The 15,091-nt window shown below is 40.6% G+C and overlaps 1 protein-coding gene across 8 annotated transcripts in view; it reads left to right on the top strand.

Annotated features, from left to right (window-relative positions):
- Nucleotides 1-15,091, top strand: part of LOC140726844 (spermatogenesis-associated protein 13-like) — a 213,657-nt gene that overhangs the window by 111,731 nt on the left and 86,835 nt on the right. For all 8 annotated transcript variants that reach the window (XM_073043740.1, XM_073043743.1, XM_073043741.1 and 5 more), the window contains one exon: nt 4,307-6,109. In XM_073043740.1, the coding sequence (XP_072899841.1) occupies nt 4,307-6,109 (1,803 nt within the window). The remainder of the gene's footprint in view (nt 1-4,306; nt 6,110-15,091) is intronic.

The raw sequence follows: 15,091 nt of genomic DNA, 5'->3' as shown, positions 1-15,091 counted from the left end.
GAATGGCTCCAAGGCGGGCGGTGGGGGGGGAGTGCAGGGTGTGTGTGTGTGAGTGAGACAGACAGCACGAGTCAGTTTGCTCCAGATGGTCTTTGAGGGGAGTTTGAGAATGTGCTGGGTGTTTTCATGCAGACCGTGGGTCCAGCACGAAGAGACGAGCTCCAATGGTTATGTGCAGACTGGAATGGTTTAACTGTAATGGGCCCTTTTATTTCCTTTTCTTTTTCCTAATGACTGTCTGATAAAGCTGAAATTAGTATATCTACTTTCTTTATAATTTCCTGTGATGTATGATCTGTTATTTCTTGCCAACTGATAATTGTGTATGGGCTGTATTTACACAGCATTCGCTCAAAATTGAGGTTTCTTTAATCAGAACATCACAATGTACCTGTTTGGTTGAACCCCAAACCATACCAACCCTAGATGAATATTGTGTATGAAAGGTGGTCTTTTCACTGTTGAATTGCGTTAACAGAAGTATCTAACGAGTTTGCATATGAACCCAGTTGAAGGGGGCTATATACTCTATCCACAACTCCACAAATCTTGATATCACGTGTAAATTTACTAACCCACCCATCAAGATCATTTATATTCTGTACATCATAAGTAGCAGAAATTCCAGCCCAGTTCCTTGTGGGACTCCACTAATTACAGTCCTCCAGCTCGAATAAGTCCCTTCAAGTACCACTTCGCCCCAGACCCTATGCATCTTAATCTTCTTGAATAGCCTCCCACTAGGGACATTGTCAAATGACTTGCTAAAATCCATACAGACAACATTCACGTCCCTACCCTCATCAATCTTTTCTGTCCCCTTTACAAAAATCTCTATCAATTTGGTAAGGCACAACCTGCCATGCACAAAGCCATGCTGGCTCTCCCTGATTAGGCCAGGGGTTTCCAATGCTCATATATTCGATCCTTCAGAATTTTCTCCAGTAATTCCCCTGTTAACTGGTGTGAGACTCAGCAATCTATAGTTCCCAAGATTTTCCCTTGTTTCCTTCTTACATAGAGGTACAACATTAGTCACTCATCTGTGGCTAGCAAGGACACAAAGATAATGGTCAAGGGCACAGCAATCTCATCCTTGCCTCTTTCAATAACCTGGTGTAAACCCCATCAGGCCCTGGGGACTTATCCACCTTAATACTCATTAAGAGGCCCAATACTTCTTCCTCCTTGACCTCTAAACAACCCAACATATTTATGCATTCAGTACTGATCTCCTAGTCCTGCATGTCCTTTTCCTTGGTAAATACTAAAACAAAATGCTCACTAAGTATCTCACTCACATTATCTGCATCCAAGCAAATATTCCCCCTTCATCCTTGAGTGGTGCCACCCTCTCCCTAGTTGTCCTTTTACTCTTGATGTATGTATAGAATGCCTTGGGATCCTCCTTAATCCTACTGGCCATGGTCCTACCTGGCTTTCCTAATTCCCTTCTTTTGTTTTCTGGCTTTTTTATACTCTTTATGTTCTTCATTTGATCCTGACTTCTGAAGCTTTACATACTTTCGTTTTTCTTTGTGACTACGGTAAATTAGTCACCTCTCTGTGAATCCAAGGTTCTCTTAGCTTTCCATTCCGGTCCTTCCTTCTAACAAGAACATGCCTTTCTTGTACTCTGCACATTTGATCTTTAAACACTCTCCACATGTCTGATGAGGACTTGCCAGAGAAAAGCTGTTCCTAATTGACACTTCATAGTTCCTGCCTAGTGCCCTCATAATTTGCCCTACTCCAATTTAAAACTCTCGCACAAGGACCATGTCTATCCTTATCTTATAGCTATCTTGAAAGATTTGGAGTTGTGGTCACTGTTCACCCACCGATAGATCAATCACCTTGGCAGGGTCATTACCCAACACCAGGTTCACTACAGTCCCTCCTCTTGTTGGACCGTCCCACATATTGATTTAGGAAACCCTCCTGGATATACTGAACATATTCAGCTCCATTTAAACCCCTTGCACTGAGAAGGTCCCAGTTTATACTAGGGAAGTTGAAATCTCCCCATAACAACTACCCTATTATTTTCACACATTTCCTTAATCTGATTGCATATCTGTTCTCCAATGTCCCAGTAGCTATTGGAGGGTCTGTAGTACAATCAAATCAAAGTGATTGTACCCTTCCTATTCCTGACCCACCCAAATGGACTCAATGTCTGACCCGCTCCATTATGTCTCCCCGGAATGCAGCTGTGATATTGTCCCTCGTTAGTAGTTCAACTCTACCCCCACTTGTACCTCCTCCTCTACCTTTTCCAAAACTTCAAAAACTTGGTACGTTAATTACCATTCCTGTACCCCTCTCAATCAAATTTCAGTAATGGCTATGCCATCATAATTCCATGTACAGATCCATGCTCTTAAGTTCATCACCCTTACCCATAATACTCCTAGCATTAAGATATACACACTTCAAGCTATCCAACCCATCATACCTGTTATTTCAGTTTTGCCTTTCAATACCTTCCCTGTCATCTACCTTCTGGTCAGATCCTTTCCTTACTGGCCTGGGGATCGGTTCCCAGTCGCCTGCAAAACTACTTTAAACTCTCCGCATTAGCTTCAGCAAACCTCCCAGCCAGGATGTTGGTTTCCTTCCAGCTTAGGTGCAACCCATCTCTCTTGTGAAGGTTACCATATCCCAAGAAAAGGTTCCAATGATCCAAGAACTTGAAATGCTTTCCACCTGCATCATCTCCTCAGCTACTCTTTCATCCGTGCTGTCACACCATTCTTACCTGCACTAGTCTGTGGCACAGGGAGTAATCTGGAGAACACAAACTTGGAGGTCCTTCTCTACAGCTTCTTTTCTAACTCTATATACTGCATAGGATCCTTCCCCCTTTCTGCCCATATTATTGGTGCCAATGTGTACCACAACCTCTGACTGATCCCCCTCGTCCTTTAGAATCTCCTGCTGCTGCTCTGATACATCATGGACCCTAACACGTGGGAGGCAACATATCCTGGTGTCACTTTTGCAGCCACAGAATCTCCTTTCTGTCCCCCAACTGTTGAGTCCCATATAATCACCGTACTGCCTGACTTTACCATTCCATGTTTAGCCTCGGAGCTGGCCACAGCGCCACTAACCTGACAGCTGCTGCCATGACATGATGGGTCGTTCCTCCCGCTCCAGCCGTGTCCAAAGGGGTATATTTGTTGCTAAGGGGAATAGCCACAGGGGAACCCTGCACTGTCTGCTTAATTCCCTTACCTCTCCGCGTGGTCACCAATCTACAGTCCAAAGCCTGTACTCTGGGTTTGATCATCTCTTCAGAAGTCTTGTCTATAATATCTTCAGCCTCCCAAATGATCCTGAGTACATCCAACTCCTTGGCCTGGTTAGTCAGGCAGTGAGGCTGGGTACAATTCCCACAGATGTAGTTGTCAGGGAATCCTGAATTCCCACATCTGACAGGAGGAGCATTCCATCTTGACTACTCTAGAACAAAAATGAAAAAGGCTTACCTTTTCTTAACTGTACCTTCGCCTATTCACACTGAAGCCTTTTAAGCCAAAGCCTTCACACTGGCAAACTCCAACAATGGTTACTATGCTTGAGTCTATCATTCTTTTAGCTCTCTGACCCTGATACTTACTGTGCCTGAGTAACCCAAAAAGATCTTCCTTGCTCCATTTATCCTCTCTCAACTTCCATAGGGCTCTGATACCGACACAAACTCTTCTTGCCTGAGCCGCCAAAAAAGTTTTTACTTTTCCTCTCTTATTTTCCTTCTCAACACTCTTCTCCTGTCTTCTCCCTATAACTTTTGACACAATTACTAATCCAGAATTGATCAACCTCTCATTTAAATACACCTGATGACTTTGTGTCAATGGCCAACTGTGGCAGTGAATCCTTTAACCTACGCATGGTCTAATTTCCATGTAGTCTATTGTTCCTCGCATATCAGTTAATTCTCCTCTGACCCCCTCCTCTAATTCCAAAACTGTGCGCTCAAACTGAGAGTAACTTACAACATTCAGTTAGCCTACTCCATTTGGGATGTGAACAACCTGAGGAAGCCCACAAGGTCACTGGAAGAGTGTGCAACTCCATATCGCCAGCATAAGGGGTCAGGATTGAACAGAGGCAGGAATATCATCATCTCTTCTACCAGTGAATGACTGTGTTCTCATAGCAGATTGATTATGTGTAAATTTTAAAATCTGGATGACTCATAAGTCATTTACGTTATCTGTTTTTAGTCAAAGCAGTTTGTCCTCTGGTAAATGCAAAAAGGATTATTAACACATTTCTTGGTATTTTTTCCATGCAGGTACCTGAACCCAGTGAATTACTAATGTCACATCAAGTAGAAGAAGAGAAAGAAAGTGAAACCAAAGTGGAGTCAACTAATGAAAACATTAATGACAAGCTGATTAACAGCTTAAATCCGTCCAGCATTTATTACAATGGCAACATGAAGTCATTGTGTAATGAATCTGCAAATGGGAACATTGGTATTTTGTTATCTGTCAGTAATCCAGACTCTAGAATGTTCCAAGATTCAACTCCACAAAATGTAGATAACTGTTGTGACCATAGAAATATCAAGGGACATGAAAATGGGGAAGATAATACAGGTCCTTCAAAAATAATGCAAATATTTTCAAGTCCTAGGAAGAAGGCCATTTGGAGCTCTGAAAATAGACCCTGTTCTGTGATAACATTGGAGAATTCTCCCACTTGGAATGCCCTATCATCCTTACGGAAAATGGGTTCTTTCAAAAAGTTGAAATCTTCCGTTTTTCAAGGAATTCAAGCAAGAGAAAACTCTGAGGTTATAAATGTGGAAAATTATGAAAATGAGCATACATTTGTGCAAAATGGCAGTGACAAGAAAATGCAGAATAGGTCTTCTTGCATAGACTCTTTGCAGAATGTATGTAGCTCTGTTGAGAACTTTGCTTCAGATGGCTCAGAGACTGAAGATACTGATGAAGCCTTTTTGCGCCATACTCACCGATCACGGAGCATTAGACGTGCTTACAGGGCCGGTCGGATAAATTTAATTGATTGTGATAAATCACCCAGTCAAGAGGACTCCACCAGAGCTGTACCTCTTGGGGCTCAAGATTCAAACATTAATGATTTAGTAGTCACCCACTATAAAAACCACAAAGTTATCTATAGAAGAAGCAAAAGCACTGATAACTTAAGCTTTTTCAAGAAAAGTTCATTTAAGAGGAAATCAACTTCCAACCTCACAGAGGTAAAACTAAACAATGAAACTATAGGGCTGGAAAAGACAATAAGCACTTCAGAAAACGATGAGGAAGCCCAAGGGAATACTAAAACCCAATCAAAACGTTGGAGGAGCCCAATCAGGACTATAGGTTTTGACAAAATGGTGAGATTAGTGAGTAATGTTGCAGATGCTGCAAGAAGGCGAGAGAATACCTCGAAGGAGAATTCATCGCTATGCATACGAGGAAATTCAACGGTTCGACCGAATAGCAGATTGCATGATGATTATTCTCGAAGAGTTTCTAGTGGTGCTGACAGTGAAAGACAAAGATATAATTCCAGCTGGAAGAAAGATTCTTCTTTCCTTGAACCCTATAGTCTATTCACCTCCACAAACATTCCAACTACCACCAAGCGCGTGGAAAAATCATTATCCTCACCAGAGCTTAAAGCCAGTAGACCTTCTCAGTGTTCCAACATAGATGTGATAAATCCAAACAATCAAATTGCTTGTTCGCTCATTTGTCCAGCAGCTAATGAAGTTTTCCTCAACAATTCAAGTGATTTGACTCAGTTCACAATTAAAAATGAACAGTGTGGTATTCCTGACAGGCCAACTGTTTCTAAACCTCAGAGTCTTAATGCTGAAAAGAGAAAACACAATACTACATTCCATCGTTCAAATGAAAAAAGTACTTCGTCACTTAGCTCAACGGACAGTGATGGACGAATTGAAGAAGTTATCCCAAAAGCTGGAAGATGTCCCGTATCATTTCAGGATCTGGTGCAAACAGTGTACTTCGATGATGGTAATGAGGATAGTGGGATAAGCAGTTATTCACAGCTTAGTCTGAACACAGTAGTTTCTGGAATGGATGAAAAGAAGGATGAGGTAATATTATATATCCTAAATAATCTTCCTTCAAAAATCTAACCATTTATACTTAACAATGTTCAATATATGATAAATGTGATTCATGGCTACTTAACCTACTTCTTGACACATGGATATGTATTAAAGTATCTACCTCAACAAAGGTGGATTAATTATTTATTGAACACATCCTCTGAAAGTGCTTTGACTGGATGGCATCTGTCAATGCTCTAGTGTCACCACAATTAAGTGACTCAATCTACAGCCAACTTCAATGTGTATTTGCTATCGGTGAGCTAAACTGATATTTTAGCAGCATCTAATATACTTCAATATAATTTGGCTAAAATTAATCACAGTCTTATCTCTTTAATTAAATAATTTTTGTGAATCACCTCCATAGATGGATTACTTTAGTGTTCATGCCAGTGTTGATTTAGTTTCCCTTTGCTTGAGGCTTTAGGAATTCAGTTCATTGTATACAAACTTGCTTGATTCTGCACAAGCATGTCACTTTCTCTTCAAACTCTTCGCCTGATCCGATATTGGATTCACATTTTATTTATTTTGGCATCTATATTTGTGTAGCCCCCTGTAAGTCTCAGGCTCGCTCAGCTCACTTCTGTCTAGGGGGAGCAGCCTTCGGCCCCACCAAACTGGGTAATCAGCTTGTGTAGACGCTGTGTGATGTCCCCACCATGCCAAATAACAGACAGTACACCATATGTGATTAAATGATTACACTTTATAGATCTTACTGGAACTATGTACTTAATAGAGATGCAATATAAAAAGAAAAGTAAAAGGTGCCAAACTTATCAAAGTCCAACCACTTCGTGCACAACCGTTGGAGCTCAGTTAACGAAGTCTTCTGGCCACCATCCGATCCCCTCCGACCTCCTCGACGTGCCACCTGGGACCAACAACGGTGGTCGACCAGATGCTCCACACGAATCTGTCCTCGTCCCCTCTCCTCGCCAAAAACCCTGGGCCTCGGACCCCCGCTCGGGGGCTGTTCCATCGCCCAGCTTACAACATCGCGCCTTCTCCCTCTAACCCCCTTATGTCGTCTCCTTCAAAGTCCGCGCAACACTAGCTTACAAACCCATAAGAAAGAATAACCTCTATCCCAATTGGTTATCAAACGAATACAATTCTCGTTATCAGTAATTATAACCCAAACAAGCTTTGAGAGAAAGCACTCTCTCACCAGTCAGCATAACAAAGAAGCATTTTTACTTTTAACAAACAAAGAAGCCATTTTGATTAACACATGCAGTAACATAAAGAAGAAACCCCCTTACATTTGAATAATTATGCCTCTGTATTTCTGTATGTCAAATACATATAGAATTTGTGCAATGTACTTAAAGCCTAAGACCTTATCTAAATTTGGTATTGCCATGGCAAGATGAAATTTCTTGGGATAGATGTTTGTTCTTAGTGAAAGAGTGGATAAAAATAGCTTCAGTAAAAGCTCTTTGCCCGTCCATTTGACCTCAGGTCATTTTCAAAACATCCTGACACCTTCCATTACGGAGTACCCTGCTTCTCACCAGCTTCTTCCCACATTGCTACCATTACTAAAACCAGAACACTTAAGATCATGATATTTCTTAATCATTGCATTCCAACAAATGTAACGTTAGAATAAGAGAATCTCTTGCTCTGCTAAAACCCTTCAAGTTCTTAATAATTGTGATGTGGTTCTGAGGTACCATTGATGCTGATCCCCATCACCTGCCCTTGAGTGTAAAAGATGATTACCGTATTCACTATAGGGTTAAATAGCAACTTTACAACTCCGCTCGTAATGACCTCATTTGTAAGGTATTATGTTACCCTTTGTTTAAAATCAATGAATAAGGTAATTGAGATTTTATAAAGACCAAAAAAATCTTTATCTTTTACCTGGGTTTCTGCCTGGCCTTCCCTTAATTGAAAGTCCACTTAGCTTTCCAACAAGGTCCTAACTGGAACCTCCAGATCATAGCTGTATCTCGCTCCTAAATACTTTTCATAGGACCCAGGATCAATGATTTCCAAGTCCATCATATTAGCCTTCCAACTTGCAGCATTTTTATAAATGAAAGTGTTTTGAGACCATATAAAATCCACCTTTTTTTTGTATTAAGCTGAAGTCCTATATTAACAAAATCTTTACACAGTTCTGAAATTACAACTTTGAGAATCACCAACTATAGTGGCAATGGAAAGAGTCGAGCATGAAATATAATTGTTAAGATGAAAATAGCTCCCTTCCTTCTCTAATGTGCACAATTGGATATCCATCACACAATTAAACAGTATTGAAGAGGAATAAACTTCTCTCAGGCTTCCTGCTGGGTACAGGTATCAATTATAATCAACATTTCAATGACAAACTCTGCCATCTTTATGAGGGATGATGCCTGGGCTTGTACAGGTATTGATTTATAGATATGCCCAGGAATCATTCCTGATGAAGATGGCAGCGTTTGTCATCCAAACTTTGTTTATAATCGATATCTGTACCCGGCTGAAAGCCTGAGAAGAGTTTCTTTGTCGTATATACCGGGAAAACATTAGATTCTTTTTCATGATCGAAGGGCTTGGGTCACCTTGTATTACCCCCTCTCCCTTTTTTGTAGGAATGGCAGCTGTTTTCTATCTCCTATGCTCAACCACTGTAGAAGACCAAGTCCAATATTGATAATGTACTTAAAATTTATCTTGGCACCACTCAATAAATTATTTAAAATAGTAATAATCTGATTATAAGGACTGGCAATTATAAAACCTTTATGCCATGCATTAATCATAAGCATTTAGCAAGATTCTTAGTTAAGGTCCTTAAAACGGTGGACTCATTTATAATAATTATACTCTGTCACCAATTATCAATGTTTTTAAGCATACCCAGCGCATCTTATTTTGGAATAATAACCTACCCTACCACATTTACTATATAATTGAAATGTACAAGAAAGGATTAATTGTTGTAAACCGAAGTAAAAAAAATCTGTTATAAAAATAAGTAGTTTAGCTATTCTATAAAGTTTAGTGATTTATTATGGTTAAACGTGATCAAAATTCATCTCTAATTTTGTTAAATTGTTTAAAAATGTACTTTTATGTCAGTGATTCTAAATGCAGTGATGCCAAATCTTTCAAAACTATAAGAGTGGAATGGAGAATTAAGCTGAGAAGTGACTGAAAGATTGAACTGAAGTGTGTAGACTGAATTGGGGCATTCTGCAAAGCATTCACCTAAACTGCTTTTGATTCAACATCTGAAAGTGGACAGCATTAGGAACAATGAATAATATGAATTGAATACAATGTAAGCAAATCACTTGGAAAGTCCGTGTAGGTGGAATGGAAGAGGTAAAGAGATGGATGTTAAGTTTGCAGTTACGGGCATTGATAGTGGTGGGAGTGAGGAGTCGGGAGGGGAGTAAACTGAATTATCCAGAAGGGAACAGTCCCTTTAGAGCAGCGAAAGGGGAAGGGAGTGGGAAAATACTTCATGGCTCATTTGTTAAAGGAGCTAGAAATAGTTGAAGGATGATCGGTTGATTTGAAAGCTGCTGGGGTAGGAGGTGAAGACAATAAGGAAACTCTTGCTTTGAAAGAACTGAACTGCAGGATTTAAAACAGATGCAGCACAAGGCGCTGTCAGCTAGGGTGACACAGTCAGGAAAAGGAAGATGTAGTGGAAGCACTGGTGTGGTGGCATTTCTTTTAGAACAAGTGCAGCAAATGCAAAGAAGCCGTGAGAATAGAATGGTGTTTGTATAGAACACAGTCCCCTATCTTATAATGTTAAACGTTCATCAAAAGGAAATGTTTATTCTTGTTTTCTCTCTCCACAGATTTGGCTGACCTGCCAAATTTTGTTTTTATTCTAAATATACAATTTTTTTTTGTAGTTTGAAACTTGATTTTGTTTTGCCCTCTGCTGGTTGATTAATGTAATTATTTTACAAAAATGTAATACTTTGATATTGAGGGAAATTACAAAAGAATCCACAGTTATAAGGTTCAACTATTTGGGTATTAAAATAAGTTGTACTGATGAATCAGATTTAGAAAATATCTGATTTTATTAATGTAATTGGCAGTAGAATAAACCTTAATTCAAATTTTATATCCAGCCATTTACTATCATATTTCCTTTGCAGTTTGGGATTCTGATTCCAGTGGGATGGAATTAGATTTAGATTCAATTTCCACAAATTTTCAGCTATTTTTAAAAAGTTGGCAAGAATTGGTGGCATTTGAATCTAAATTTAAAAATGTAACTCAAACCTGCCAGATTTACATGGATAGATGTTTTAATAGCTTTTATGCAAGATCACAAAAGATTTGGATTTAAATCACTCTCTTTTTGTAAATTATTAAACAATGGGGAAAGCACTGTTCTTCTATGTATATTGATAATTAAATATTTGAGAAGGAAAATAGACATGACTGCATCCCCTGATTAATAATCCATTAAAAGGTTCTTGTGCAAAACATTGATGATTTGGTCTTTGAATCAATGGATAATGACTATGGTGGTGAAATTGAACTTGTCATTGCAGTCAGAAAAGCAATGCAGAAAATTGGCATTAGGATAAGAAGTTTTCCAATTAATGGGGGAGCATATTTATTCCACGTGTACTCTTTCTTATAATTGCTGTTTGGTAATTCACTGGAATTTCATTGTTGTGTTATAATGGCCAAGCTATCCTATGTGCTTTGCTTTGAAAATATTAAAGGTTAATTATTTTAGTTTAAACCTTTTGGAATTTGAGATGTCCATTTACTAGGATCAGCTTTGTATTTTTTCATATCAAAGGAGGTCATTCATCCTATTTCATCTACACCAGCTTTGAGCAAACCTGCTACCCCTCTAACTTCCCCTTTAACCTATTCTTAGATTCTACCATTCACTATATCCTGAGGCCACTTCAAGGTGGACAGTGAACATACACCACAGAGCGTGCAGTGAAAGTCTGGTTTGAACTTGTCAGTGAAGGTGTGAGGCCCAGAGGTATTTGTTGTTTTTCTGCCGCCCAATTAAAACATACAGCTGCTAATTCTGATTTGTAATTTATCCAACACGTTAGTACTTTCATTAAGTATAAGTCATTAGTACACAAGATTCTGCAGATGCTGGAAATCTTTAGCAACACACATGATTCTGGTGGAACTCAGCAGGTCAGGCATCATCTAAGGCGGCGAATATGCAGTCAATATATCAGGTTCAGACCCTTCACCAGGACTGGAAAGGAAGTGGATAGAAACTAGAATAAGAAGGTGGAGGGGGAGGAAGGAGTAGAAACTGGCAGGGGAGGTGAGACTAGATGTTGCGGGGGGGAATTAAAGTAATTTCCCATCCTACTAGAATAGTAGGAGAGGATTACTGTCCTCTTTCAAAGGCAGGATCTCCTAGTGGTTGTTTTGTTAATTATTGAGGGATAGGGCAGAGCACACCAGGGTGCCAGCCTGCAGGATACTCAACTGGCCTTTATTGATAATCCTGTTTGTACAGTATGTGAAATCCTCCCATGTGGAGTGGCTAACCAAATGGCATAGGAATAATACTATAAGCTACCATTATATTTCCCCTTCTTGAAACAAAAGAAAACTAGGTATTTCTTGTCATCAGACTGAACTGAAATTATAGTCACTGAAATTGAGCGATTCAGTTCACTTTACCAATAACATGTAAATTAGCCTTCTTACATAAAGTTAAAAAAAGAATTGCCAACATTATGACTGTCTTTCGCTTTGCTTTTAGTGGTGTCTCTCTTTTTTTTCCTCCTTTTTTAACAAATTCCCTTTTCTTTTAAGAGCAGTCTCATTTTGTGAAATGTTTTCTACAATAGAACTCTTTAAAAAGCACTAAACCTAATGGAGGTCAGGGTAGACTACCTGAGCACTCTGACAAAGTGAGAGGATTATTCTGCCTCTTTAGTCACTTGCCCTAAGCTATTAGGCTCTGGAGTATATCTCTGTGATAGGACAGATAAACGACCCGATCTGGTATTGGTTCCTGGAAGTGTTGGAACGGATGGAAATGCTTGAACAGTTGCCTCCACCTCGGGTAAGTGATCCTCGTCATACGGATCAGGCCACTCTATTTCCTTCTCTACCTTTCGTGCACTTAGAAGGTGTCTTTTGCACACCTGTTCTGCCTGGTTTTACCTTGTGACGTTCTGATCCCAAACAATCATGGTGCATGCTGCCGGTGTATTGTTCCTTTGGTGAATTAGTCTGAAAGCAAATTAAGAGCTTTACCACTCATAAGCAGCGGCAATGATTTTGCTCTGAGTCTGAGATCATGCATGTTATTTGTTGTGTTGTCTCAAAATTTTCTCACTTTGTCTAAGTCCAATCGTGAGGTTGGAGAAGGAAAGGAAGAATGGGCAGGCTTGTTCTCAGTCTCCAGCCCATTGATAACCCTGGACTGTAGACATTCACAAGAGACGTGGAGTGATAAGCTCGCGGTGCTTTGGAGGGGTCTTTTGCCTTCAGTAGGAAACTCTTAATAACCTGCACTGTTCTTTCCACTTCTCCATTTGCCTGTGGGTACGATGGACTGCTTGTCTGGTGTTTGAACTGAAATCCCTAGCAAAGGCTTTGAATTCTGAGCAGCTGAATTGTGGACCGTTGTCTGACACAAGTGTCTCTGGTATTCCGTGTCGAGTGGATACAGCTTTCAGGTGCTTGAAGGTGTAGAGGACAGCTTGGACACTTCAACATCCCATGAGTAGTAATCCACCATGAGAAGATACTTGTCTCTTTTTCAACTCAAAAATGTCTGTGCCTGCAATTTGCCACGGAAGGTCTGGGAATTCTGTGGGACAGAGTGATTCAGCGTGATTATTGTGCAGTTTCTGCATGTTTTACATTGCTTTACATAATCCCCCAGCTGTGTGCTCAGACCAGGCCACCACGCAGATTGCCTTACTCTTAGGCAACATTTTCCGATGCCTTGATGTCCTTGGTGGATTTGACTGATGATTTTGGGATGCGTATAAGCAGGAATGAAGAGTCTGGAGCCCTTTAGCAGTAATTCACCAAGAATGGTGTGTTTGTCTCTTTCAAGGCAGTATGGTCTGAGTTTGTGAGCTTCCTTTGGAACAGCTGGCCATCCATGCTCACATGATTGCATGAGCTTGCTGCAGAATTAGTTCTTTTTCAGCTCAGTGCAGATACCATCCAGTTTACTCTGTGATGCAGGAAAGCTTTCATATACCTGAGCTAAGTATGATAGTCTCTTCCATGAAGGCGGAGTCACCTTCCTTCTACTCAATTTTGGATGGCATCCTCAACAGAACATCTGGTGTTGTGAAAGAGTTGCTGTGTACATGCTCAATGTCTTAACAGTATCGCATAAGCATCATATTGAATCTTTGCAGACCTAGAGGTAAGTCATCCCAAGTATTTTGAGCTGAGGAGACTGACAAATGGCTTGTGGACTGTTTTGAGTTGGAATTTGGTGTCTATCAAGTAGCAGCTGAAGAATTCACAAGCCCACATGAGAGCCAACATCTCCTTTACGATTTGGGTGTAATGTCGTTCAGCAGGAATCAGTGCTCTTGATGCATATGCCACCAGTTTCCATACACCATTGCAGTTCTGCATGAGCACTCCACCTAGGCCAAAGGAAGAGGCATCTGCTGAGAACTGGGTCACTTTGTTCAGATGAAAGAAGGCCAGTGTTGGTGGAGAGATAAGCTCTGCTTTAAGTGATGAGAGTGACGATGTAGGTGGTGTGTCCCAAGTCCAAACATTTCTCTGAGAGAGGTCACGTAATGGCTTTGTTTTCTCTGCCAAATCTGGAATGAACTTTCCCTGCTGGTTTACCGTGCCAGGGAAACTGCAGATCCCTGATACATTCGTAGGTTGTTCCATGTTCTGAACTCCTGCCAGTTTGTCTGAATCTGGTCACACTCCTTCTGAGGACAGTTGGTGGCCTAAGAACTTCACCTCCAACTTTGCAAATTTGCATTTCTTTTTGTTCAGAGTGATTCCGGCCTGTTTGAGTTTCTCCAAGGCAGCTTTCCACTCTTTTGCCCTGTTCCTCACTCGAGCCTCTGGAGATGACTATATTGACCATATTGCAGACTACTCCTTCCAGTCCTTCCAAAATCTGGTTCATCATCATCTGGAAGAATTCAAGGGCTGATGTTGCCAAAAGGGAGTCTCTTGAAGGCATAGTATGATAAAGGTCCTGAGCTTCTGTGACTCAGAAGTTAAACGGATCTGCAGGAACCTTGAGTTTGCATCTCGTTTGGTGAAGAACTTTGCTCCACCCAGCATATCCAATGTATGCTGAAGAGGGTAGTATAAACAAATTTCCTTCACCTCACTGCATTATTCAGCTTGGTTAGATGAACACAGATCTTGTGCCATCTGTCTTGGGAACAGGAACAGTGCCTGCACACTAGTCAGCTGGTCCATTCCCTCTAATTATGATGTCAGGCACCTCCCCTTTCTCATGATTAGCTTTGGTTTTGTTCATCAATGGGACTGGTATAGGCCTCATTGTGATCAGAGAGTAGGTCAGTACTCCTGGCCTCAGCTGGATAAAGTACTCTTCTTTCAGTACTCCAGGTCTGTGAATGAACAACCCTGGGTGTTTCCCCTGCCACTGAACATTGATGAGTGAATCCAACCTTGCATTGTGGTTCAGCTTCTTGATGATGTGTTGCCCCAGTAGTGGTGAGAAGAGATTCTGAACAACATAGACGTCCTCTTTTAACTGTTTCTGATTTTTACAGGTGAAAGAAATAAACATTCCTTTCACATTTTGCTTATGTTTCCCTAGCCTTGTGAGCATAATGCTTGTTTTCTTCACCAGTTTTGTGAACAGACATTCGGGATGGCTCTGCCCCAGTGTCCATTTTGAACATTACTGCTTCACTTTGCAGCTGAACTGTAGTACACCAGCCTTGTCTATTTGCAACTAGAGCCCCAAGGAAAGCTCTCTCTTCATCTGAATCTGGTCTTCCTTGACTCCTGAAG

Source organism: Hemitrygon akajei, chromosome 4 (genome assembly GCF_048418815.1).
Source record: "Hemitrygon akajei chromosome 4, sHemAka1.3, whole genome shotgun sequence".
NCBI classification, from domain to species: Eukaryota; Metazoa; Chordata; class Chondrichthyes; order Myliobatiformes; family Dasyatidae; genus Hemitrygon; species Hemitrygon akajei.
This window is presented reverse-complemented; position numbering and strand designations above follow the sequence as displayed.